General features: G+C 39.8%; 1 protein-coding gene across 2 annotated transcripts; it reads left to right on the top strand.

Annotated features, from left to right (window-relative positions):
- The first annotated feature begins 238 nt into the window (after nucleotides 1–238).
- On the top strand, nucleotides 239–25602 carry LOC118819058 (protein FAM126B). 2 transcript variants are annotated; one of them, XM_036586675.1, is made up of 12 exons: nucleotides 239–530; nucleotides 11355–11448; nucleotides 12464–12521; nucleotides 12833–12937; nucleotides 13242–13421; nucleotides 13524–13604; nucleotides 14412–14527; nucleotides 18408–18503; nucleotides 18919–19035; nucleotides 20373–20460; nucleotides 21241–21391; nucleotides 23536–25602. In XM_036586675.1, exons 3-12 carry the CDS (start codon nucleotides 12471–12473, stop codon nucleotides 24123–24125), a joined length of 1575 nt encoding a protein of 524 aa, XP_036442568.1. In that variant the 5' UTR covers nucleotides 239–530; nucleotides 11355–11448; nucleotides 12464–12470; the 3' UTR covers nucleotides 24126–25602. The 2 variants fall into 2 exon arrangements, with proteins under 2 accessions (XP_036442568.1, XP_036442567.1); XM_036586674.1 differs by having other exon boundaries at nucleotides 11355–11528.

The following is a 25602-nucleotide window of genomic DNA, read 5'->3' as shown; positions in this document are numbered from 1 at the left end:
ATATGGCTTGACCTGTGAATCTATGTATCAATGAATCGTTGAATATAATGATCGATTCATTGAATCGGACACTTGGAGGGAATCGGTTTAGTAGACTGAATCAGACGACCCATCACAGCTCTCGTGGCCGCGTTATCGAGTCACCTGCTCACCTGACCAATAGAGGCTTCCGCCCTCTTACCGCCAGCCAATAGGAGCGCAGGACGCGCGTCAGCCTGCAGAGCTGCGAGTTGGCAAGGAGAGAGAGCGAGGGAGAAGGAGGGGGGTTAGATGCAAACACTGGAGGATTCTCTCGTCTTAACGTCCACAGAGGCCGCTCTGTATGCCGACATAGTCACGTTAAGGGCCTTTTAGAGTCGCCTCGGCAGTAATGGTATTCCTCAGAGCTTCGACGGTCGCCGTGTGGGGTCTTTGTTTTTAGCAGCACCCACTGCAGAGTGAAGGAGGAGCGGAGGAGCTGAAGCTTGCTGAAGCCTGTCCTCTTCATATGAGCCTTCGTCCCTGCAGCATCTACACCAGCCAGCCCACCGGTACGTATAATTCACACGACCACTGGACGTTAAATATGGACATAGGGCCACGTATACTGCTGAAGGGCATGTGGATATGATTACACAGCACTAAAGACTATCATTCTTAGCACAAGATAGTCGCTTCTGCTCGGGGGTCGAGTAAGCCCCGATCACGAAGAAGTTAACGTGGCGACCTGTCGTGTGCAGGTTAGATCAGCTCCGCGATACGCTGAAATCCGAGCCCAAAGAGCTGTGGAAAGGTCAGTGTTTCCCTGCTCCTTGTGTGTCTGGCAGTAATCCTACCTCTTAGCACCACAATGCTGGGTTTACTTACTTAGATACATTACATTAATATTGGAACTAAGCCTGTGGGCACCCACATTATGGCTCAAGAGCAGTGGGACACACTTCATAGACTGGTACAGACACAGTGAACTGAGTGCATGAATGAAATGGGCCCGCTTACAATAATGTGGCTGTATGATGATATTCAGGCCTGAGTATGGACTGTTAGAAAATTGTCCTCTTGAGTATGGACTGTTTTGAAATGTTCCTCCTGTCTTTCTTTTCTGAAGCCTTTTTATTTTGGACAAATTTTTAGTACAGATTCAATCAAGGGAGAGATTCAAAGCGTTGGTACATCAACCTGAAACCTCCCCACCCACCTTTTACAACTAAAGCTGCAAAAAACAAAGGAAGGTAACTAAGTGAGGTTGACCAGCTAAAAGGAACCCATCAAATTCATGGCTCAATCATGATATCCAACTTTTGAAAGCATGCAAGAAATGATACCCAAACATGATGCACACACTGAGTACTGAATTGTCTCTAGTTTGAGGCAGGACATGATTAAGCCATAAAGAGTGCTGTGGTAGGGCAGCCCTCTGTCATCTGCGTAAAACCATACATCCTGCAAACAGGGAAGTAAAAAACAGGGCATCATGCTTTTTGAAACCCTATGTTCCTCCTGTCTGAACACAACGTTCTGTCATACTTCATTGACATGGAGCTCAAGTCACTCTTGAATCAGTTCTGCTCTATTTGTCCACTAGGTTGTCCGCTGCCCGTAGACTACATCAGGAGCTGCTTATCTCTCTAAGTAGCTGCATCAGTGCCCTCACCAAGGACTTACACTGTGCAGTAAAGAGACCGGCTAATACCCAGGCCAGATTAGGGGAGACTGCGCACCAGCTGGCTAACTTGACAGGATTGAGAGTGATTAAAAGCACCTCGTTGTCAGCGAAAGGGGACCAAAACACAATGCATGAAAATGCATACATGCTACACGCTTATATGTGCCGGTCACTCTGTCCAGAAGTTGGCTGCAGGCCCGTCTGAGTGCATTGACTTATGCTATGAACTGAACGTTCATGTTTGAGCCAGCGTGTTTGTCGAGGTTTTGTGCATGAACATCACTTGAGATAGAAAGAGGACATGGAGTGTGTTGTGCGAGCACATGTCAGCAGATGCATGTGCCTAGACCCGTGAAAGCATGTGCTGCTGACAGAGTGGAGTGTTTTCAGATTGCCTTGGTTTTAACGCTGACCAGCGGCCTGCCTCTGTTGTCAGGTCATGGTATATTGTTTCATGTCGGTGCACTACTTTTGATCTTCCTTTAGAAAACCCCCCTTCCACCATTCACTTTCTCTCATCTGTGTCTTACCACTAAGCTCTTTTTAGCAATGTCTATTTTAGGCCTTGCACTAAGTCCCTGTTTAAGGGACTGTATACACTTAATTATCTGGCACAGAATCTTGTAAGCTTCTTACCCTGTAGAAGAGGTTAGAGAGCAGGGCTCTTCGGCCTGCTGGAACCAAACACCAGGGAAATACTTTGTTTGATCATGTTTCCTCTGGTTGTGTTTTTTTAACCCTCCTGTTTTTTGCCTGCACTTGAAGGATTAGGGCTGCAGTACAGTGTGTGCCAAATGTACCAAAGAACCTTACCCATATGTAATCTTGTGGGGAGTTGGTCTCTACAAGATTGCAGTAGTTGCAGTATTTATTTTCTTGAGGCATTGCAGGCAACAGTTAACAATTTAAGCAGAACAAGTTCATGTATGTTGTGTGGCCACGTAGCCAGATAGTGTTAGAAGTGAGACGGGATGCTACATTGATCAAATATGTCAAGACGTCAACATGCAGAGTTAGTTCATTAAACTGTCATGTAACCTCTTTAGAGCTGACGTGGAAATAACCTTCACCGACCTAGACCTACATAAGTATATGACTGAGGTTTGGACTGCTTTAAATTGGATTTACGAGTCTCATCAAATAGTGGGCACATGTTCAGGACTGTGGTGATTTCGCTAATCTGAAGTTCTACCAATGTAGTATGTAACCATAAACATGTTTTCAGGAAGGATGTGATTTTCAGTTCTGATGTCAAAATTAAATTAGATTTTTGATATTTTATGTATTGATTCTATATGGCTTGAATTATACACTACAAAGGTTTTGGTTCAGAAAAATTATAATTTTATGTAGAAAAAAGATTGCAAAGTAGCATGTTCTGGTGCAAAGTAATGATCTCAAAACAGTGCATCTGAGCTACAGATGGGTGACCATAAACATTAGGATGAATTAGTGCAGAAACATAACGTCATGGAGAACGCACATGGTTGGCGACCGAACAAAATGAAATGCTTAATAGCAATATGGACAGACACTATTATGCAAAACAAACTGCAGACAACTGAATAAACAATTGGTAACCGGTTGCCATGTAATGAGTGGACCAAGTTTAGGCCTACATGCATGTGGCAAAAATCTTAACAGGATACAATCCAGATACATGAAGTGACCAGGTGTAAACAGGGTCTGAGTAACTTTGAAGGAAAGTTCATTATTCACACTCGGATGGCAGGAGCTTTAGTCACAAAGGCTGTTCAACTGACTAGTGTTTTAGTAGAAATGGTAGTCACCTGGGGCCAGTCGTCTTCTTGTAAAAAGAGCGTCTGGTGCCAACCGTGAGAAATTTTGAGCTCAATTGTGGGTGAGAACTTGCACCAATCCAACACCTCATTAAGTAGGAGGCGATGTTGTGTTCGTCAGCATTTTGTTAGCTAATTTGTTTTGCCTGTGTTATCAAATATACTCTGCAGTTAATGAACAAAGACTAGAAGAATTTGGGGGCGTACTCTTGATTGCAGTAAATTTAGCACCAAACATTTAAAGCCCCGCTCAACGTGGTTTCACCTTTGTATATTTTTAAGATACGCCATGGTAAAAGTGTCTACCAGTGTTGTATTCAAAAATATATGTAAATTAATCCAATTTACTTCCAAAATTCTGTAGCAGCTGCCTGTTCTTAACTTTGTGGACATGTCAGAACGCAAAATGATTGCTTGGTAGATGCCACTGTCAATGTAAACAGCCTGGTTCCAGTGGCACTGCTGAGCAAAACTGCCAATCAGTGGTGGAGACATTTCTCATATGCCTCATTGTGCGCCACACTTGTATAAATGCGGAGAAATCTTGTGAGCCTTAGCTGGGGTGTCTACGTATCATTTTATTCCTACAGTTAATATGTACCACTAGCTACTGCACTCTCATAAATGAAGTTAATTGCTTGTAGTAGGACCCTGCGACAGGTGGCAAATGAAAGTAGGAAGCAGCATCTAGCTATGATAAAAAACAGTGGTGCAATAAACCTTCAAAGCAAGCACTGTTAACGAATTTCAAAAAAAGCTTAATTAACCTGCTAGCTCTGAGCTTTGGATGGTACTGAGAGCAGAGGGAGAGCAGTCACTTTATGTGTGGGAGAGGAACAAGTAGCTGACATACATGTTGTCAGTATGTCAGTATGCCAGATCTGATGTCACCCGCACCAAATTTATTCCCACCTAACTGAAACCCAACTGAAAAAAATGGCAGAAAAAGTTGCAAAAATTTGAAAAATCTCTAAACCAAAAAGACCAATGGAATTCTTTCTCTGCCAGTTCATTGGAAAAAAAATCACAAAAATTATATAGATGATGGTTAGTAGAAAATCATGAAAAAGAATAGACAGAGGCTTTAACAAGTTGTTCCCAGACTCATTTTCTTGTTACAAGATCACAACAGGAACAGAGACTAAAGTGACCGCTGCATTTAGATCTTTGGGAAAGGCCGTCAGTAATAGGGTTGGAAATTGTGTTTAAACCGCACATTCAAAGACTGTGATGCTCTTGGATTAGTGCGATATAAGAAAAGAAGAGCAACTGTTGCTTAAGGGACTGAGAATGTCAATGCAGGATGTGATCGAACTGTGCCAACAAGAACAGTCTGTCCAGGACTACATACAGAGGGCTATTATAGTAAGATTGCAGTGTGTAAACCCCTTATTGCTAGGACAAATGCCCATTTTAGTTCAGTGGTGCAAAAACTGTAGTCACTGGTGAACAGAGATTTGGAAAAATTATATGATCAGATAAGACATTCTTCACAATAGTCTCCACAAAAGAGTGGTAGAGACCAAAATGCTTGACCCCTATGGGGAGCTCACGGCCCAGTCAAACTTAAATACTATATTGAAGAGTATCCCGGCTCACGCACCAGCCAGACTCTGTCAAAGATGGAAAAAGATGATGGAAAAACATGGAAAGTTCAAGACAAATAAATCACAAGCCTACCGCAAACGAACAAGAACCTGTTCTTACACCAGGCACACATGCACACACACAAACACATACGCATATCTGTAATGAAATATTACTATGAGTATGAAAATGATGTAAATCATATACTATGGTCTTCACAGGCCTCAGATCTCAACCCAGATGAACACCTTTGTGCTGAAGTTACACAGCACTCTCCGTCAACATCATCAAAACACCAGTTCAGGAAATGATTGGAGGTCTATTCCAGTTCTGTTTTAAAGACTCATAGAAAAAGGTTGAAGTTGTGGTTGCCCAACACTTTAATAAGTTTAAAACAGTCTGTATAACAATTCAAAAACATGAACTTTCTAATATAAAAAGTTGTACAGCATGTATTCACCCTCCAAATTTCCAAAATTAGCTTATCACAACAACTAAAATACAACTAAAATATGTACAATACATACAAATACAGATTTGGTATGTATATTGTAAAAAAAGTAATGTTTTCTTTGAATGACTGAACAGTGATTAAACTCATAATTATACTCATACAGTGTTGTCTTAAGTAGACATGGTTGGGTGCTGTACTTAAATGAAGGCTGTATTTTCTCACATTTCCTCACTCTACAAAGTATCTCTAATCTAATATATCTAATAAATCAGTCTCAAGTAATCACCCTTAAAATGATCTTAACCAAACCACAAATTTGTAACTTTAATTAATTACTTAAACTATTAATTAAGCAAACAACACATGATTGGGATAGTTATTCAAATCACAGTTTCTAATTTCTAACTGAAGGCAGTAATATGAGTTCTTTTCTAAATACAGGCAGCAGCAGGGCTGGGCGATATGGCAAACATATATCACGATACTGAAAGACACTTACACATCACAATGTTTAGACACACATACACAATGCAGTATTAGTGCCATATTTAAAAGATGACATCAAGAACTTTGGGCACATTGTTTTTAAATCAACATTTCACGTTCTGTACTGCTCTAAATCCTTTTAAACGGGACTAATTATGATCTCCTTACAATGAAACATGCAGTTGGACAGTGTTTTTTAAGCACTGATGATATCGTTATGTTGCCCACCTCTAGGAAGCAGCCAGTGTTTGAGTGTTAAAAATTGACTGTCAAATGTTAATAGTTTTAACGGGTATTATATTTAAGTTGGTGTCTGAGGTGTGGAAAGAAATAAGCAGGTCTGCTCTGGTTGTGGTCTTTGTTTGTGGTCTTTGGACTCTATATGTTAATGGTGTTTGTGGTCATGTTTGGACTCAATGTTTATAAGGTCTGCTCTGGTCATCTTTGGATACTCAATGTTAATAAGATCTGCTCTGGTCATCTTTGGATACTCGATATTGTCGAGGTCTGCTCTAGTCGTGTGTGATCTTTGGCCTCTATGTTAATGAAGTCTGGTGTAGTTGCGTTTGATTGGTCTTTGGCCTCTATGTTAATGAAGTCTGGTGTAGTTGCGTTTGATTGGTCTTTGGCCTCTATGTTAATGAAGTCTGATGTAGTTGTGTTTGATTGGTCTTTGGACTCTATATTAATGGTGTTACTTCTGCTTGTGTTTGATTGGTCTTTGAACTCTATGCTAATGAGGTCAGTTCCGATCATCTTTGATCTTCGGGCTTTTAATGTTAATGAGGTCTGCTCTGGTTGAGTGTGATTGGTCTTTGCACTCTGTTAATGAGGTCGACTCTGATCGAATGAGTTTCTAGTGAATTTTTGCTGCAAACAAAATGGAAAATGGTACGTGTAAGTGAACCTGCGCAGTGCGCTTAGTGTTTGACATAAATTATATTCAGGCCTAATAATAAGAAGATGACCTGAAGTTTTACAGATGGTAAATAGTGCTGAGATGTTTTGTGAAGGTAAGATTGTATGTGAATATGGAAGAGATCCTGTTCATTGGCCACAGTTTCTGTGTTCATAGTGCTGTCTAAACAAACAAATGGGCAAGTTTGTTACAACCATTAACAAGAAAAGCTCAGCTCAGTTATTTATTAGTTGTAAGGGCCGGAAATACTTAAGTAATTGTGCTGTGTTACTACACTTAAGTATTATTTTGAAAGATATTTGAAAGATATATTTTGAGTATTACTGGAATTTTTTTACTCATTTAGTGATTTTTTCACTCACTTAATGAAAAATTAAGTAATCATTATGCATCTGAAAAACTATGAGGGTTTTCTCTTTTTCTCTTGTCAGTCTGTTGAGTTTTAGCTTGTTGCTGGATACAGTACTGCCTGTTAGTTGCCACACCTCCTCTGATGTGTGTGCAGTGTCTTGCAGGATGGAGACACAGCAGGGGATAATGCTGTGCGATGTGATGGTAATAACAGTATTATACATGCACAATATTTTATAAACATTTAAGAGTTGAAAACAAGTAAGACATGAAGACATGGCTGAATCACCAGCCTGGATGACACCGAATGCGATCGACTCATGCCTAAAAAATCTATAAAAAGACAAAGCACACCCTGACTTTTATATTCTTACTTTTATATATGGAATGCATTTTCATCTGTTGGGTTGAGAGAAATGCATGTAAATAAAAGAAAGCAAAATCTTCATTTATTGGGACATCATGGGTCTTATGAAAACTTTTGATCATTGCTATAACAGCTTTAAAGGGGAGCAGTGAGTAATGTTTCTTTATTTGTGCTTGAACTTTGTATTTCTTGGGAGCTACTTAGTATTGACACGTAAGAAGCAAGATGGCTAATCAACTGATTTTGCCACTTAAACTTGAGCCTACAATGAACAATGGAAAGGAAAAAAAACATTAACATTGTTTAGGGTTGGCTGAAATGAATTGAGTAGTAGTTAATGTTGGTATTCCTTTCCTTATTTAATATTTGGAAATGTTATTCTCTGTGGATTTCTGGTGATATATGAGTTATAGGGTCATAGGGGTAATTTTGACCATTTGAATTGTACTTGCTTAATTGTATCATGACAGAGAATAATTTTAAAAACAAATGTTGTGTGGTTGGTATATGTCATATGTCTGAATGACTAAATTCTTTTATTAATGAATCCTTAAACACCAGTACTAGTACCAGACAACAGAAGCTATACAAATACCTCAGAGTACGTATTTCTGCAGTAAAACTCTTGTTTCAAATGAATTTCTTTCACATGTGAATTAAAAGAACAGTGAAGCATAAAAACAGCATTGGTGTTGCATGCTGGCAGCTTTTTTACCAAAAAACAATTCAAAGCTTTGTAACAAATTTGATGTGTTTATAGCCTTTAATGTCTGATCTACTCCAGTGTATTGCTGCTGCTTTATTCTGCACTGGGTCTACGGCTGGTTGAGCTCTTTCGGGATACTTTGTAAGGTGTCAGATGAGGTGGTTAGGCTACTGAATAACCACTGCTAAAATACCATCCGACTCAGAACTTTTTTGTCTTGTTGTATTGTTACGTCTCATAACAAGGTCAAACTAAAATATGCACTAATTTAGTAAAAGTCAGGTTATGAACTAAGCTATGAACTTCCTGGAAACACTATATTCTAACCAATAATATCCTTGCATTTTTTTCCCTCCCCCTCCTACCACTCTTACCTATCATTGAGCGAGAACAGTCGACATCACCTCTGTTTCCAGCTGCATGCACGTGTGATGGCAGACAACCTCCTTTCTTCTCCTCACTTTAACTCTCACTTTCGTTTTTTAGATTGATTGTAAAAATAATCACTCATCAGTTATGTCAGTTAGTTTACACTGAAATAGTGAGGTAGTTCAGATTTTTTTCTTAAAGTCTTTTTCTCTTGCTTTTGCGGTGAAAGTGTAAAAAAAAGTGAAAGCAACGGAAAAGCAAAGAAATCGAAGGCTACCCTGCTAACTGGCTCTGGTCTCAAAAAGTAAAAAAAAAAAAATCAGATTAAGATTTCAATAAATAACGAATCATATTTCAGAAACTACAGACAATACATATCAAACTGTTGTAGCACTTAATTTCTGGCAAAATGTATCTTTTTTTTTTTCTTTGGCTTTTCTGCAAACCAGGTTCTTTTGACACCATGATGGCTACCTTTTACAATCCAGTCAAATCCTGAAGATGAAAATCTTGCTCCACCCGCAGTTATTACCAGTTTCAGCATTCTGTTTCACTTGGAAATACGTCACATTAAGGAAGAAGAATGCTTTTGGTTTTCGATTCACATTGACTTTAATTGCAGTTATGTATATGAAAATTAGTTGTTTGGGTAAAATTTCATGATCATGTCAGGCCTGCTGGTTAGCAGACGATGCTAACAATGAACAGGCAGAAGCAAATAAAGTACCCATTTTAATACTGATGAAGTTTGAAATCTGAAAGCAAATGAAGCAAATAAAGTACTCATAATACTGAAAACATTGCATGAGGTGTAAAAAAAAAAATCAAACAAGCCCACAATGATCTTCCTGTCTCCTCAGAATTGTGTACAAATGGGGAAAGCCCACTCTACATGAGCTCATGTGGCTACGGTGTTAGCTTGAAGCTAATATATTAACTCATGGCTAACACATTAGCTTGTGGTTAGCGCTTTAGCTCAAGTTAACTTGTAGCTGCTTTGGTCCAGTTATCTACACACTCATCACCCTGATCTGTCAGTCATTGTAACAGTAAGAAAGCAGTCAAACAATGTGGTGCAATGGTTATTAAGCTGAGATCATTTTGTTGCCTTGTGAAGCACAGCTTTTGTTTAGCGCTTATGCTGCTAAGAAACCAGTCCAAATGGGTGGGGCGAAAACTCCACTGTGCCACTTCTAAAGTCTTAAATGTTGTAGTTTTATGCTGAATGCTCTGGAAAAGGAAACATTTAACATTTTAACCTGTTAACTGGAGGTGCGTTATCAGAATTGACTGAGTTTGGAATCAGTTTTATGAGTTAAATACCCTAAGCCAGGTAAGCACCCACATCCAAATGATTTGTATTAAATACCTAGTTGCCTCAGTGTAGCACTTTATTCAGTTTCATGTTGTTTAGAAATGGGCAACTGTTAGGGATTGGTAAATAGCCAAATTGACCAGTTGCCCTTTTTTTTAACATGAAGCCAACACTGTTTGTTCTAAAGGTATGTATGGAACACACTAGCAACTTTCCAGCATTTTTTATTATCAAAAATCACTATCAACAATATTATTTCATCCTTAATGGGTTAAACTGACATTGTACATTTTTCAGTTTTACATAATTTCCCTATTTAAGTAACATGAATCAAATAAAGTGCTGTATCGAAACTGGCTGTTTAGCAGTGAGTCATGCATGATTATGCTATGACATTTTGGTACAGGTGGAGAAGCAGCATTCAGATACAGTTTGAATGCACTTACCTGGATTACATTATTTATGTTTTAAAGTTTTCAACACAGATCTGCTGAAATAAAAACAGTAAATTTTCTGATTTGCCAAGTCTGATCTTGGCTGATTCTCCTCACCACCTGTTTTTTGTTTAAGAATTTAGAATGGCAGTTTTCCCTGTTTAGGAGTAAATAATGTAATTTATGTTGCAACCTTCGCTAATACAAAGTACTGGTACTGGTTTGCTTCATATACTCACTTAGCCTACAATGTCTGAGTTTTGGGTTTAAAAAGTAAACAAAAAAGTACTTTATAGCCAATTTGGCCATAAAGAAATTGGAATTGGTCATAAATGTTATGACTGGTGCACCTAACTGACAAAAGGTATATTTTACAGGCAGTCATTATTTTTGCAGTATAGTCCTATGTATTGAACTGAGACATCAGCGTATCATGTTGAAGCAGATATTGCTTGGCCAAACAGAGAGAAAATCAGTTGATCATCTCTAAAACCTTGCATCAGTCTTCAGATTACATGATGACCTTGGTAATGGAAAGTTTTGTCCATAGGTGGTGCATCGCTGCCAGTGGTGTTGCCACCTATTGATATTCATGTGCATTTACACTGTTTTTGGGTCACTTAAGGCTGCGTGAAGCTCCTGTGGGGCAGGAAATGTTGACAGAAGCCAGATTTTGTTCAGCATGTGTAGCATATGTTCTTTTTCTCTCAAACCGCTCTGTGATATCTTTTAATTAGGACAGGACACTTTGTCTGGAGCACACATGGGAACAGTATGCAGAATTCCCTCATATCATTTCAGCTTACACACACACACACCCACAGACACACACACACACACACACATTAGTCTAGTAACTGTGATCCTATCAGTACAGGTGCAGGTAGAAATGGCAGCATTTCACTCTGCTCTTTCTCCTCAGGCTGTTCGACCAGCGATCAGTAGATCAACAGACAAGATGAAGAGTCAGAGTCAGATCCTCCCTCCTCTACACCACTGAAGCCTGAGTGAGCGAGGTGAGATCAGGGGGGCAGTTCATGAAGCAGGATTTTCTCAGTAAGCTGGATCACTTCTCCCTAGTGTGGATTGTCAAGTGGTAATGGACCTTAACTCCTCTCCTGTTGGTCATGCTTGACTTCTGGGTTTAAAGGGGAATTCCACCAGTCTTTCAAAATTTCAGCATCATTCATTTACTAATATATGAACAAAGTCATTTAGAGTGGTTTGATGTGAAATGGTTCATTGAAGAGAAACTTACAGACTTGGATTTCATTACAGTGGTGATGGTTGGAGCTAGGGGTCACAGTGTGACGTGTTAATAATGCTAAAGTAGTGGTAAATCCGTTTTCTTTGGGCACTGTTTTTACTTGGAACACCTCATATGCGTTTTAGTCCAAAGTCATATCAAAACTATCATAAAACAGTGTCTCAGGCATTCACAACCATTTCATGTAATGTGATGTAGCATTTAGAGGCATTAAACTTTTAAAAACTAGAGATACTGGTTCCAGTCACCTCCATATCTCTAGAAACCATTCTCACTGACTTTGTTTACATCCTACCCATTTAATTATGCAGAAAATTTGAAATTTGAAAAATTGAAATTCCCCTTCAAATTGGCTGATTTTGGCCTGATTTTTTTGCCTCGTTTATTAAAACATATTTTAAATTTCATACTCAATTTGTTCTTAATAGGAAAGTCACAATTATTTAAGCTGACTGCCATCATTTGCTTTATATTTTGTGGATCGGCTACCTTTTCAACAGTTGGGTTGAGACACATAGATAGTAAGAATAAAAGAAAGAGAAATGCATTCTCTCTAACGTGTCATGGGTCTTACAACACTAACAAAAGTACTAGCTCATAACTGGGTGCTTTAAGAGGAATGTTTGCTTATTTGTTAGCTACGTAGATAATGGTAAATTTGTTAGCATGTATCCTTGCAGAGAGAGTTTTATTAGCGTATATTTTCATACTCTTTGACAAGAGAACCACAAGAAAACCAAATTGTTAATCTCTCTCTGTTTAAGGTGGACCATGCTCTGTCCAGAACGTGGTGTGGTGGAGGAGTGGCTCTCAGAATTCAAGGTAAGAAGTTCTTTGCTGCTTCGAGGGCTATTAAAACACTTTCTTTACCATTTTCTGTGTCAGTTAAGGTTTACATAGATTCAGTTCCATTATTGATTCCTCTCATATGTTCTACAAAGACTGAAAGCACTTTTTTTTTGTTCAGAACTAAAAAAGTTATGCTTTTTTTTATGGGGAGAGGGTTGTGAAGTGAATGCAGAATTCAACACATTTTTGGAGATGTAACATAATTCATTACCAGCTGAAAACTGACTGCTAATGTATCTGACCCTGAAGCAGCTCTTCTTCCTTCCTTCACTTTTCTACCATAGACGTTACCTGATGATCTGATCCCTGGCTATACATGCCGCTTGCGTCTGAAGAAAGGCTTGGTGCCCGCTCTGTATGCCGTTATTCAGGAGCACCCCAGCAGTGAGGTAGGCCGCCTTCTTCTTTTTTTCATTTTTCTGGCTTTTTACACTCCAGACTGTATTTTTCTTGTGAGAGGAGTCCTGCTGTCAGCACTTATCTACTGTTCTGTAACTGTTTGAACTTTGCCATGTTGTTCTACAGGGCTGACGTTCAGCATTGTCTCAGAGAAACAAATGCTTTGTCTCGTTCCTTTCATTTTACATTCTTCTTTTTTCTATCGTTTGATAGTCTTTCTTTCATGTTTTTGTTGCCATTATCTCACAACTTCTGTCTTTTTCATTTTGCTGTTTTGTTTGTTTTTCTCTGCAGCTCTTGGCCCCGGTGTGTCACCAGCTGTTTGAGCTGTACCGGAGCACAGAGGTGGGCCTGCGCCGCTTCACCCTGCAGTTCCTGCCTGAGCTTATCTGGGTGTACCTGCGCCACATTGCCAGCAGGGAGCGCCATCGCAGTGGCTGTGTAGAGGCCTTGCTGCTGGGCATCTATAACCTGGTGAGCCATGACACACGTTGGATCAGCGAGGGCCAAGGGCAAAGTCAAAATGCTGCACTCATGCTGACCTCTCTCTCTGTCCTCTTTCATGTTTATCTCTAGGAGATTGTGGACAGTAAGGGAAACAGCAAGCTTTTGTCGTTCACTATACCCTCTCTCTCAAAGCCTTCCATATACCATGAGGTAAGCAATCACACAAACATTTTTAGGCACTATTGTGTTAAATATCCAATGTGATGTAGAGACCCTCCCATGCTGGCAAGCCTTGTATCAGTAAAAGCATAGAATAGACCATGGGAGGATATGGATTTTCATAATCCATATAAGGAGATTTGGCTTTCTTTACATGTAACGAAAATATACAACGTGAAGTACTTTGGTAGATTTTCTAAGCTAATGTCATCACATTTATATTTTTCATTATCGCACCCACTTACAAAATGCATTCTTTCTAAATAGAGCAGTGATGAAACAAAATACTTCTTATACTGTTAAAAGAATAAAACACGTAGCGCTTTATTGCTGTTTCCTGCTGCAGCTGAAACATGTGGAAACAATTTGATTGTGATTTGTTTTGCTTGTTTGCAGTCTGGCTCTTTCAGTCCTGCTTATAGTGAGCAATTTCCTCTATGCACATTTTCTTTCCATCAGCAAGCATTTTCTAAATCACTTATGGGGACAATTGGGTTAATAATAACAACAACAACAAGCAACCATTCTAGGTGCAGAAATGAGAACATGATGTCTGATGTAATCATCTAGACAAAATTTAAGTGTCAGTTGGTAGTTGGAGAGCTGAAAACAAAGTTTCAGGAAGGTTGATGAGAGGAATTGTGAATTTCTAATTGTAATTTGAAGTGTTGCCTCTTGTCTCTAAGGACCAATTGAATTTGTACCACAGATATGATGTGTGCAAAAACAGTTATGCTGTGTAAATTCCATGTGCTTTTTGGTTTGTCGGGTCATTATGTAGGTGTTTGTGTGTTGTAGCCCTCCAGTTTAGGATCCATGGCACTGACAGAGGGAGCTCTAAGCCAGCATGACCTGATCAGAGTGGTGTACTGCGGCCTGCTGCCCCAGAGAGAAACCTTCACCTCCCAGAACAGGTACCATGTGGGAATGCTGCAGCTCCAGTTTGTTCAATTTGTTCCACTGTGGCATGGGTGTTCGTCTGCAGTCCAGGGGGCACGTGTCCAGCAGAGTTGGTGATTTCCACAATGAGCTATTTTTAATTGAAACTCCTTATTTAAGCTTCTAAAAGTAGGCTTATGCTCAGACTTCTCAAACATGCTGCTACCCCACAGGAAGAAATATGCAGCTAACAACATGACATGGATAAAACACGGATTGCAGATATATGCAGCTAATTAAATAACATTTTGAGAATGACTTTTCCATAAAATCTCATACTCCAGTGGCATCCCTTTATCATTCTAAGATAAAATAGTGAGATTGAAGGTGTGTGCTGAGCTAAAAAAGGGAAGAAAGCCTCTCACCATTGTGGCAAGCTAGCACTGTGCAGCTAATGCCAGTAACTTTCGTGCAGCAATATTAGGTGATTATTAGGCAACTATGTTTAACTGTGCATTACAAGTAAACATGGTGTTGCTGTGTTCAGAATAATTGAGCTGTGATGGAGCTGTCAGATGTTTGTGTTGTTATTTGGTTTATTTATGGCCAGCAGTGCCATGCTTTTGTGTGTTGCGTAGCCACACATCTAGTATCACTAACTAGCAATGTTGTCTACTGGCGCTATGAAGTCCTCGTTCCCTGTACATGCTTTAAAACATTAAGACGGCACTTTAGAGTGTTTCAGGGTTGAGAGGCAGAAGGTAACAGTTAAAATGGAGTTAAATCAGGCTTGGAACTCAACTTTGCAGGGTGGTAGATCTCTGGGACCAGAAACCCTATATTATTTTTAAAAAAACACTGAATATACAAATATGATAGGAGGAACTGTATATGCAATGACAAAACACTATTATTAGTTTTTTATTTTATTTTGGCGAAATAAATGGGTACATACTTTATTCAATATAATTTATAATTTATTCTAATTCTATCCTGCCTTCCGCCCGATGACAGCTGGGATAGGCTCCAGCACCCCACCGCGACCCAGAAGGATAAGCGGTTTAGATGATGGATGGATGGATTCTAATTCTAACAGATGCAACTATATCCCCACCTTCAGAGAAATGGATTGTGATTGCACCCCTGTTGCATACTCTATATGGACACCTACAGGCGCTTTTGTGGTTATCCCATTCTAAATCCATAGGCATTAATGAGGAGTTGGTCCCCCCTTTGTACCTGTAACAGTTCTCTGTGCGGGGCCAGTCAAGTTCTTCTGCAGGGAACTCACACACAACCATGCCTTTATGGACCTTGCTTGTGCACTGGGTCTCAGTCATGCTGGAACAGAAAAGGGTCTTCCCCAAACTGTTATCTTAAAGTTAGAAGCATACTATTTGTCCAAAATGTCTTGGTATGCAGAAGCATTCAAATTTCCCTTCGCTGAGACTAAGTGGCCTAGAGCAACCTCTGAAAAACAACTCCATAGCATTATCCCTGCTCCACCAAACTTTATGGTTGGCACAATGCAGTCAGGCAGGTAACGTTTGCCAAAACCCAGGCTCGTCCATCAGACTGGCAAATAGAGAAGCATGATTTGTCACTGCACAGAATACGTTTCCACTGCTCCAGAGTCCAGTGGCAGCGTGCTTTTTTCGCTGTGCACTTCAGCAGCCCCACTTTGTGAGTTTGCATGGTCTACCTTCGTGGCTAAGATGTTGTTCCTGGATGCTTCCAATTCACAATAACAGCACTTACAATTGACAGGGGCAGATCTAGCAGGACAGAAATTTCACAAACTGACTTGTGGCAGAGATGGCATCCTACGACAGTGCCATGTTTAAAGTCATTGAGCTCATCAGTACAACCCATCCTGCAGCCAGTGTTTGTCCATTGAGACTGCAAGGCTATGTGCTTAATTTTATCCACCTGTTAGCAATGATTGTGGCTGAAACACCTGAACTCAGTAATAAGGAGGGGTGTCCCAATACATTTGTTCATATAGTGTATTTCTTTGAGGCTGCAAGCACAAAATGCAGGCATTGAAATGTTGACCTGTAGTTCTAGCTCTAAAGCAGTGGGTGCATGAGTGCAACACTAGCATACAGAATTTGTATAAGTGTTAAGTCACTGGAAATCCAGTTGACAGATGCGCCTCTGTCAGCAAAAACAGCTATGAGACAGCTATGAGCCCAATAAACCCAAGCTTTCCATCTGTTTATTGGTCAATATTTGCCTTTCTATTTGTAAGTCTAGTCACATTCTGTTTCTTGCATAGTACTAATCACAGTTGATCTTTAGGCCGTGCCAAAGATCTTTAGTTTGAATTTAGGTATAGCTGTATCTAATGCTACTGCATTACCTTTTGCCTTTTGCTGCTGCTCACTAATATTTAAGCTCAGCTGCCTTGGGCACTAAAGAATGTACCTCTTTCTCAAGTTCAATTTCTAATCATAATGCACTGTACTTGGTCTGTTCTGCTTTCCTTCTTTACAGTAGCCTCAGTCTTTGCTGATGAGGAAAGTTTCATGCTTTATTGTGAGATGATGTTTTTGGAACGTACTGTCATTTTTTTGCCAGTTGTCCTGCTATTAAGCCCAAGTTTTGTCAAAACATAAAATCTCTCTGCCTGTACAGTCCTCTGTATACACAAAACTGAACTTCTTGAAGAGTAATTTAATAGTGCTTCCTTATTAGGCAGGCAGGCTTTGCAGAATAAACATTTAAATTATCGTAATATAGTTAAGCAATGCTCGCTCTGACAGTCTCAGTTATAAGAGCCTTCATCTCCAATTTAGAGCTGTTGTTGACCAGTTGATGGCGGCATTGTGTCTTTTTCACTTAATAGTAATTATTTCAAAAAGCACCAAAAAGGCAGCTTTTCAATAGTTTTAAAATTTACTAGTTGAGTTGGGGCTAATATAGGTATAATTTAATGGATTGGATGTTGGCTAAAATAAGGAAGATTCATTTCTGATCTTTTGTTTTTGTTATCCTGCTCTGTTTACGCTTTTTATATGGGCAATTAAAATGTGAGTGTGTGGCTATTGCACTTCACTCTTGCCACATTTTTCAATTACAAGACACAATTGATGAAAAACAAAATCGAATCAAATAATTCTGCCCTTTACAACAGCATGGCTATAGTAAAACTAAACTGTCACCCATCGAAAACATTTGGTGCGTTATGAAACAAAAAATAAAACAACGGAAACCCCAAACTGTTGAGCAGCTGAAATCCCATATCAAACTAGAAAAAGAAAACATTTTACCTTCAAAACTACAGCTATTGGTCTTCTCAGTTCACAAACGCTCACAGAGTGCTGTTAAAAGAAGATGTGATGCAGCACAGTGATGAACATGCCCCCATACCTACTTATTTGGAGCGTGTTGATGGCATCAATTTCAAAATAAGCATAAATTGTTTTAAGAACAATAGAATTTCTCAGTTTCATATGTTGTCTTTGCACTATTTTCAGTGAAATATAGGGTTTACATGAGTTGCATATCATTACATTCTATTTTTAATGCATTTTGCACAGCATCACAACTTTTTTGAGGGGGGCCTGTAAATTAAAAACAATCGTGTTCAGCTATTAATTACCAGACTAGCTTGTCTTACTTAATTTGTGTGGCTCTGCTATCTGTGAAAACGCAAAGATCAGATTGGATTAGAACTATACCGGCTGATACTTAACATTAAGGTACTCGGATCAAATCAGAGGGCAGTAAAACTGGATTGGGGGCAATCCTAGTACTTGCAGTGTAGGGCTGTATGCAGATAAATAACTAATCTTTATCTTCTTCAAGATTGCGGAGTAGAATGTTTTGAAAAATTATATAATGGTCATTGCAGTTCAAATGCAGTATATGAAGTAAGAAAAGGCAAATTCTGTGTACTGTGTTTTGCTTTAGGTTTGAGGTGCTGTCGTTCCTCATGCTTTGCTACAACTCTGCTGTGGTCTACATGCCTGCATCCTCCCACCAATCAGCCTGCAGAATGAGCTCACGGTAATACTCTCTTCAGTCTTCATCATAAATGTATCGTTTCATGCATGTTTGTTTGTTTGTTCCTTTCTTTCTTTCTGTTGTGCTTTCTTTCTTTAGTCTTCTTCTTCTTTCCCCTTTGCTCTTTCTATTTTTCTGGCTTACTTTTCCCACTGGAAGGAGAGAGCCAGACGGGGAGGAAATGAATGGGATATTGATTAGACACAAAGAGCAAAGGCCCTCAGTTGGCCACAGCATTACCATACAAATGCATAAATAAGCAAGTCCTTAATGATTCCATGAATACACAAATCATTAATGATTCCATGAATAAACAAGTCTTTAATGATTCTCTGTCAGGCGGCCTGCACTTCCTGTACTTCCCATTCTCTGTTTCTGTTTTACGTTCATCAACCTTTTCTCTGTTTTCATTGCTCAGATTGTGTGTGTGCGGTTACCCACGGCAACAGCAGAAGTTATGGAGGGAGCCCTGCAACCGTGTGCGTCTGGACCCGGAGTTCATGGTGCAAATGCTGACGGCAGTTTATCATGCAATGTGAGTTCGTCAACCCTTGTTCCACCAGTGCAGAAGGGGCTGTTAGTTCTGTCCCCTAGCTCTATTCAACCCATTTCCTTTAGCCACCCAGCTATGTGCCGTGCTCTCATTGGGCTTGTTGCCCTCCTGAATCTGCTCCACTTCTTTGTGATAATTTGTTTAGTTGAACTGGAGCCTCGTTCAGCCATCTGGAAAGAGTTCAGTGCTCTCAGCCAGCACTGCTGCTCTTTGAACAGTTTGTGCATATGCCCACTGCACTAGTGCATCTAGCACAATTTTGGATCAAATGTTATTATTGTTGTTATTCTTGTTGTTTTGATTTCCGTTCCCATTACTGCATGTTCTATCTAATGAATTACCCTATTTTATCATACTTATCAGTTCATGGTAGATTTGAATGATTAATCTTATTTTTATTGCCATAATGATGAGTTTCTGTGATAGACATGTCTTTTGAACATGTGCTCAAAGACAGAATTATATTGGCAGGAATGTACCGTCAGGAGCTCTTTCTAATATTGGAGCAGAGATGTGCTTCCCCAAGGGAGTTTTGAACCCCAGGATGTAGAGTGAATGACTTAACCGCTCTGCTATAGAGGCACCTGCAAACACGTGTGCACAGCCCAAAAAGTACTTTATCCTTAACTAACTAACCTGTTGTAATGCGTCAGTCATGATAAAAATTCTCATTGCCAGTATTGTGTGTAAAATATGTGAAGCAGTAATGGCTACTGTCACAGCAAATCTTTGTCAGCATAAGGAGCATTTTTACTAATTCAATATGTATTTATTGTGTAGGCTTTTATAAAAAAGCCCTCTGTCTGGCAGTGCTGGTGGTATTACTAACAGTCATGTGATGCACAAAAAGTGTAATTGCATTTCTAAAGTAGTATTTCATTATTTTTATTTTGCACTATGTGCCGTAGTGAAAGGGACTTTTATATTGAAGAAGAATAAGAGGTTAGTTAGTTTTTTCCTTTCAACTACACAGAACAATAAGTCTGTAGTTGTTTCACACCTAGTCAGAGAGACATTTTTTTGAATCAACATTTTTATCGAAAGTCATATTCAACGTCCATATTCTGCAGCCGTAGTTCATAGCAGAAGTGACAGAATAAACTTGCAAAATAAATTGTACAAGCATAGATATTTATGGTTGAGCCAGGCAAGCTAGCGAAAAGATCTGTCATGTTACTGACGACTTGCATTGTTGTTTGTCCACTTCCCAGAAATTGAAGGTGATGACAAGGTGAAGTTATGAAAGATCGTTTATGTCTCATGTATGTGTTTACTGTCTAGACAGAATGCTGACGCTATGTGCTGTCCCTTTAACACAGCTACAATGGCCAGTGGGAACTCGGCAGAGAAGCTTTGGAGGACATCTTGTATAGAGCACAGCTAGAACTTTATGCCCAGCCATTACTGGTAACAGCCTTTTCCTGTCGCTAGTACATAACAATTTGCCTCAACAATATACACCGATCAGGCATAACATTATGACCACCTCCTTGTTTCTATGCTTATTGTCCATTTTATCAGCTCCACTTACTATATAGGTGCACTTTGTAGTTCTACAATTACAGACTAGTCCATCTGTTTCTCTGCGTACTTTGTTAGCCCCCTTTTTACCCTGTTCTTCAGAGGTCAGGACCCTCATGGACTCTTACAGACCAGGTACTATTTGCGTGGTGGATCATTCTCAGCATTGCAGTAACACTAATGTGGTGGTGTGTTAGTGTGTGTTGCGCTGGTACAAGTGCATCCTGACCACTGAAGAACAGGGTAAAAGGGGGCTAACAAAGTATGAAGAGAAACAGATGTACTACAGTCTGTAATTGTAGAACTACAAAGTGCACCTTTATAGTAAGTGGAGCTGATAAAATGGACAATGAGCGTAGAAACAAGGAGGTGGTCATAATGTTATGCCTGATTGGTGTAATCTCATATGCCCAAATCTGTGTTTTGTGTGCTGTGATATCTTAATGACCACAAGATGGCAGCAAAACGCAATCTTGTTTATACTGGACACTTCAGAGATAACCAGTGCATAGAATTCAGTTTCAGACTGAATGAATATATTTTGTTGATAGAATATATAGTTTCAGACTGAGAAATATATAACGCAAACATTCCGAACTTATAGCATGAAATGTATGTGTTTTAGGAATATTAAGAATAAAACTCTGCCATCCTTTTGACCATTAGGTAGCGAATGCTATGAATAGATCTTTGCCACCTCGACCACCGGAGGGCACTAGGAATCTTCTGGAGGTAGACGTGACCCCCACAACCAAACGTGTGTCTCAGACAGCCATCACTGCTGCTTCCATCCGCAGACTTCGCTGGAAACGAGAGGGTATGTGCATACACACGCTCACGACTCTATGTATGTGTAAAATACACATACGACATGAAGTTAAAGCTGAAAGAAGTTTGCTTTTCAACTGAGAATCTCATTTTTTTCTTTTTCAGTGTCGTTCTTTGTCTGTACATTGTTGAGGAATTTCACAGATTTTCTGTCATGTTAATAATTATATTTATTTACATTATCTAGTAATGTTGGTGGTACTTTCAGTGAGTCTCTGTACATTCCTCCACTACATTTCCCATATGTATAAATTCAGTTTGCTGCCAGGCAGTTGCCGGCATTTTATTGTCCCGGCCTTGCCCAGTGTCAGTCTCATGTTTAGAATGCTCACTGTCTTCACCTCAGATCGTTTTGATTTTTCGACCACGGCCGATTTCTACGCCTCCATCACTCCCAGTCGATACTCTCCCCCTGGAAAACCAGCCAATCCTGTGCCACATGGGTGGACAAAGTGCACCATCCATCTGACTATGCGAGGGGGTATGCAGGGCTGGAGAACATCTCAACTTGTAGAAAATCCCCCTGTGGATCCACCTGTGTTACTTATAGAATGTGTTTATTGGCCCACCCATTAGACTACGGGTGGAGGACTCCAGTCCTAGAAAGCCAGATCAATGGACAGTTTGGAGATTTTACTGCTCAGACTAATTAGTATGCTAAAGCAGAGAAATTACCAAACTGTCCAGGACTCAGGCCCTCCGGTCCCCCACCCTTGCTTTAGACCAATCCCAGTCCACAGAATTAGGCTTGTTTTCAATGGATGTGTTCCTGATCAAGCTGTCTGAGGGGTGTGTCCCAAAACAAACCTAATATGTTCACTACACTAGAAGAAAAACGGAGCCTCAGGATGTCCTCCTTATAAAGTAACTTATTATAATGACGTATAACCCAAAGTTAGCTTGATAACCCAGGTATTTTGTAGTGCTGTGTAGTAGTTCTCTCTGGCTGTGAAAAATTACTTACTGAAGTGTGAGTGGTGTCCTGACTGCTAGAATGATCAATTATTTTTTGTGATAATCAGTGGATTTGGATTACCAATGTCGGGTTGGGAAAAAAAAATTGATGTAGCAAAGAATTTGTAATATTCTGAATGAAAAAATTGATGGTATTGATACATTGTACTATTAAATTATTATTTTAATGTGTGTTAAATCAGTTGGTTGACGAATAGAATAAAATCATTATACTTAGCATGTCTTTAGAAATTACAAAAAAATCATATCATGGCTCAAGTATCATGATTAATAATGTCACTAGTGGGTAAAAAATGTACTAGAATCATATTGTGGCTCAAGTATCATGTAGGTATACATGGATATGGGAATTGTGGGTCGATGCTCATATCCAGTATTTTTCATGCACATATCTGCCGCTGCCAATACCAATGCTGATACAAGTTTTACAGTCATATGCAAAAGTTTGAATACTACTGGTTCTGTGTTTTGTTAAAGTTAACACATTTTCTACAAAGACGAAACTTAAATAGGATGTTTTCTGCAAATTTTGGGGCACAATTTCTATTTATTTGCTGAGTTTAACATATTGAGTTTAACATTGGAAAAAATAAAGCACAAAATGTAAAATGTCTCATAACCAATATGTTAAACTCAGCAAATCAGCAGTAATTGTGCATTAACATGTGCAGCAGTATGTTCTCTGTAGAATATGTGGACTTATTTTTACTTAGAAACTCGACAAAATGTAATTTGCCCAAACCTTTGCATACAGCTGTATATAATGCAGATGTTGGGGCTATATTTATGTAGATTAACTTTACAGAGAGATGTAACATGTATTTCTATAAGGTTAAGAGTGGAGTAAAATGAATAAAATAAACATTTTATTTTAGTCACCCTGCATCATGTAAACGTTCTGCTCTTCAGAGTACAATATATACACCATCAAATATGAGTTTGAAATGTCGGTGAGACCTAAGCATCTGTCCAGTGCCGATGATTCTTTTAAAGCAGTTATCTACCGATACAGATATGATATTGATATGGTCATATTTCCTAGTATTGTAATATTCCATTGTGGGGCCTTTGGTGATTCCCATCCCAACACTGATATAAACAGGCTTGTTACCTAACGTATCATTTAGAGTTTTATTCCTGTCCCTCTCTTTGCACCAGACGCTGATGGTGTGAGTTGTGGAGAGGACTCCTTTGACCCTGACGAGGGCTTCTCCTCAGGGGCGTCCAGCAGCAGCCAGCCCAGCAGTGTTAAACGAGACTGGGCTGCTGGAGCTCGAGGGTCCCGGGACCCTACAGCACGGCACAGAGAGAACACAGCGGCCGACACACGAGCGGCCCTGCGCAGACTTCATCAGCGTCACCAATCCCCCCCACCCTCCATCACCCTCCACACTGCGGAGAGCAGCCGCAGCCCCAGCCCCAGCACAACAAGGAGGTTCCTGGACCCCCATTACATTCCCCCCTTTGCCGGCCCTCCGCCCAGAACTGGTAGCACGTCCTCCAGTAAGTCTCTAGACTGCACTGGCCTCAACGGCTCTTCAGGGCCCACTGATAGTTTGTCGCTTGGCAGCCTCAGTGCAGATAGAGCCCACTGTTTGTCTGCTATTAGCCTGCAGGAAGAGCAGCTTGTGCGCGCAGCGAGGAGCCAGGACCTCCTCTCACCAGGAAGCCCCTTTTCTTCTGGAAGCCCTCTGTCCAAACAGTCCCGCTCATCCAGTTTTAATATGCAGATAATATCACAGGTGTAGTTAGTTTTGCAGGGTGTAGCTGTGTGTGTGTGTGTGTGTGTGTGTGTGTGTGGTACATAGAGCTTAATCTGGCCTGAAATACAGTCTAAGAATTTTCCGAGCCCAAAGCACATGAGGTTTCGAGACCCAACTCAACCTGAGTACAATAAAATTCTGTTCAAACTTGATCCAAACCATATCAAGTTTTAGACAGAAACAGACCAGAGTACAACAAAATCTGTTACAAACTGGACTGCACCAGCCTATCCACACCTAAAGTGCCGAGTAAAACCTGACCTTATGTCTTGGATAAAAAAAATAGATATAAATTAAAGATATAAATTTATTATATAAATAAATCAACTGTCCAAAAAAGAAGTTTCAATCCCATTTTAAAAATATATGAAAAAGTGCTTTGAAACAACATCCCTAGGTTTTTTTTCCTCCATTTTCTCCCAGTTATGAGCCTCATGGATCTTGGTGCTAAATTCATGAGTGGGTGACTCCAGCATGTCATGTTAACATTGGTTTAAGGTTATAAAAGTGGGGAGGAAGTAAGGAGGCAAACTAAAGAGGGGGAAATACAGAGTAAAATCTGTTTAAAGTTGGAAGCTGTGAGAGCCCAAACCTGAAATTTGACGTTTATGATATGACGTCTGAATCTGACGGAACCTGACGTGCAGTTTGGTCCCATCAGGTTTGGACAAGTATTTCAAGCTCTAGTGTGTGAGTGTGTTTGTGTGTGAATGTGTTGTAGGAACATTGCTGAAGACTGAAGTGTAACATGCATGATGAGCATGTCTTTCCGTGCGTGTGTTAATGTGTGTAAAACATGTTTCACAGTGTGCGTCTGAAAGAGGGTGTGTATGCGTGTGGGTGTGCATGTTTGTGTACATATATGTGAATAATTTACACTGACTTCATTATGCACTGGCGGTTTGCGTGGAGGAAAATAAGTGTTTTGCACAGTACTTCCCCTTGTGGACATGTTGAGAAGTGCACATGGTTTCAGACTGTTTTTAATGTGCCAACATAGCTATATCAAGAGGAGTAACAACTCACCAATTCTGCTGTATCCGAACAATGGACTCGAGAACTGACAATCATGTGAATCAAATGCTGAGTGGCCTGACAATGCATGATCCAAAGACTTCTATCTGTGAGACTGCAGGAGGTATTAAAGAAGCTTCTTCCATTTCACTGTCGTAAAACGGTACCGACTGAGCCTGCTCGTGTCACCTGTGCTCCTGATCCATCCAGATAAACTGAAATGTGCACAGCCTCGAAGAACCCACGGAAAAGCTCTAGTAAATTGTGCAATGAAATATATATATGTTGTACTTTGGAACAGGTTTATATCCAACCCGTGTACATTTATGTAAATGAATATTGTAAGATAGAAAGAGTATATGCTGTCAGAATCTCTCTATATTGCTTGTACAGAGATGAAAATCTATCTGGTAAATGGTGAATAAATATATTGTGATGTTCACTGAAA

This window comes from Colossoma macropomum, unplaced genomic scaffold, assembly GCF_904425465.1.
Source record: "Colossoma macropomum unplaced genomic scaffold, Colossoma_macropomum, whole genome shotgun sequence".
Taxonomy (NCBI): Eukaryota; Metazoa; Chordata; class Actinopteri; order Characiformes; family Serrasalmidae; genus Colossoma; species Colossoma macropomum.
Note: the sequence above shows the minus strand (reverse complement) of the source record. Positions and strands in the feature narration are given on the sequence as shown.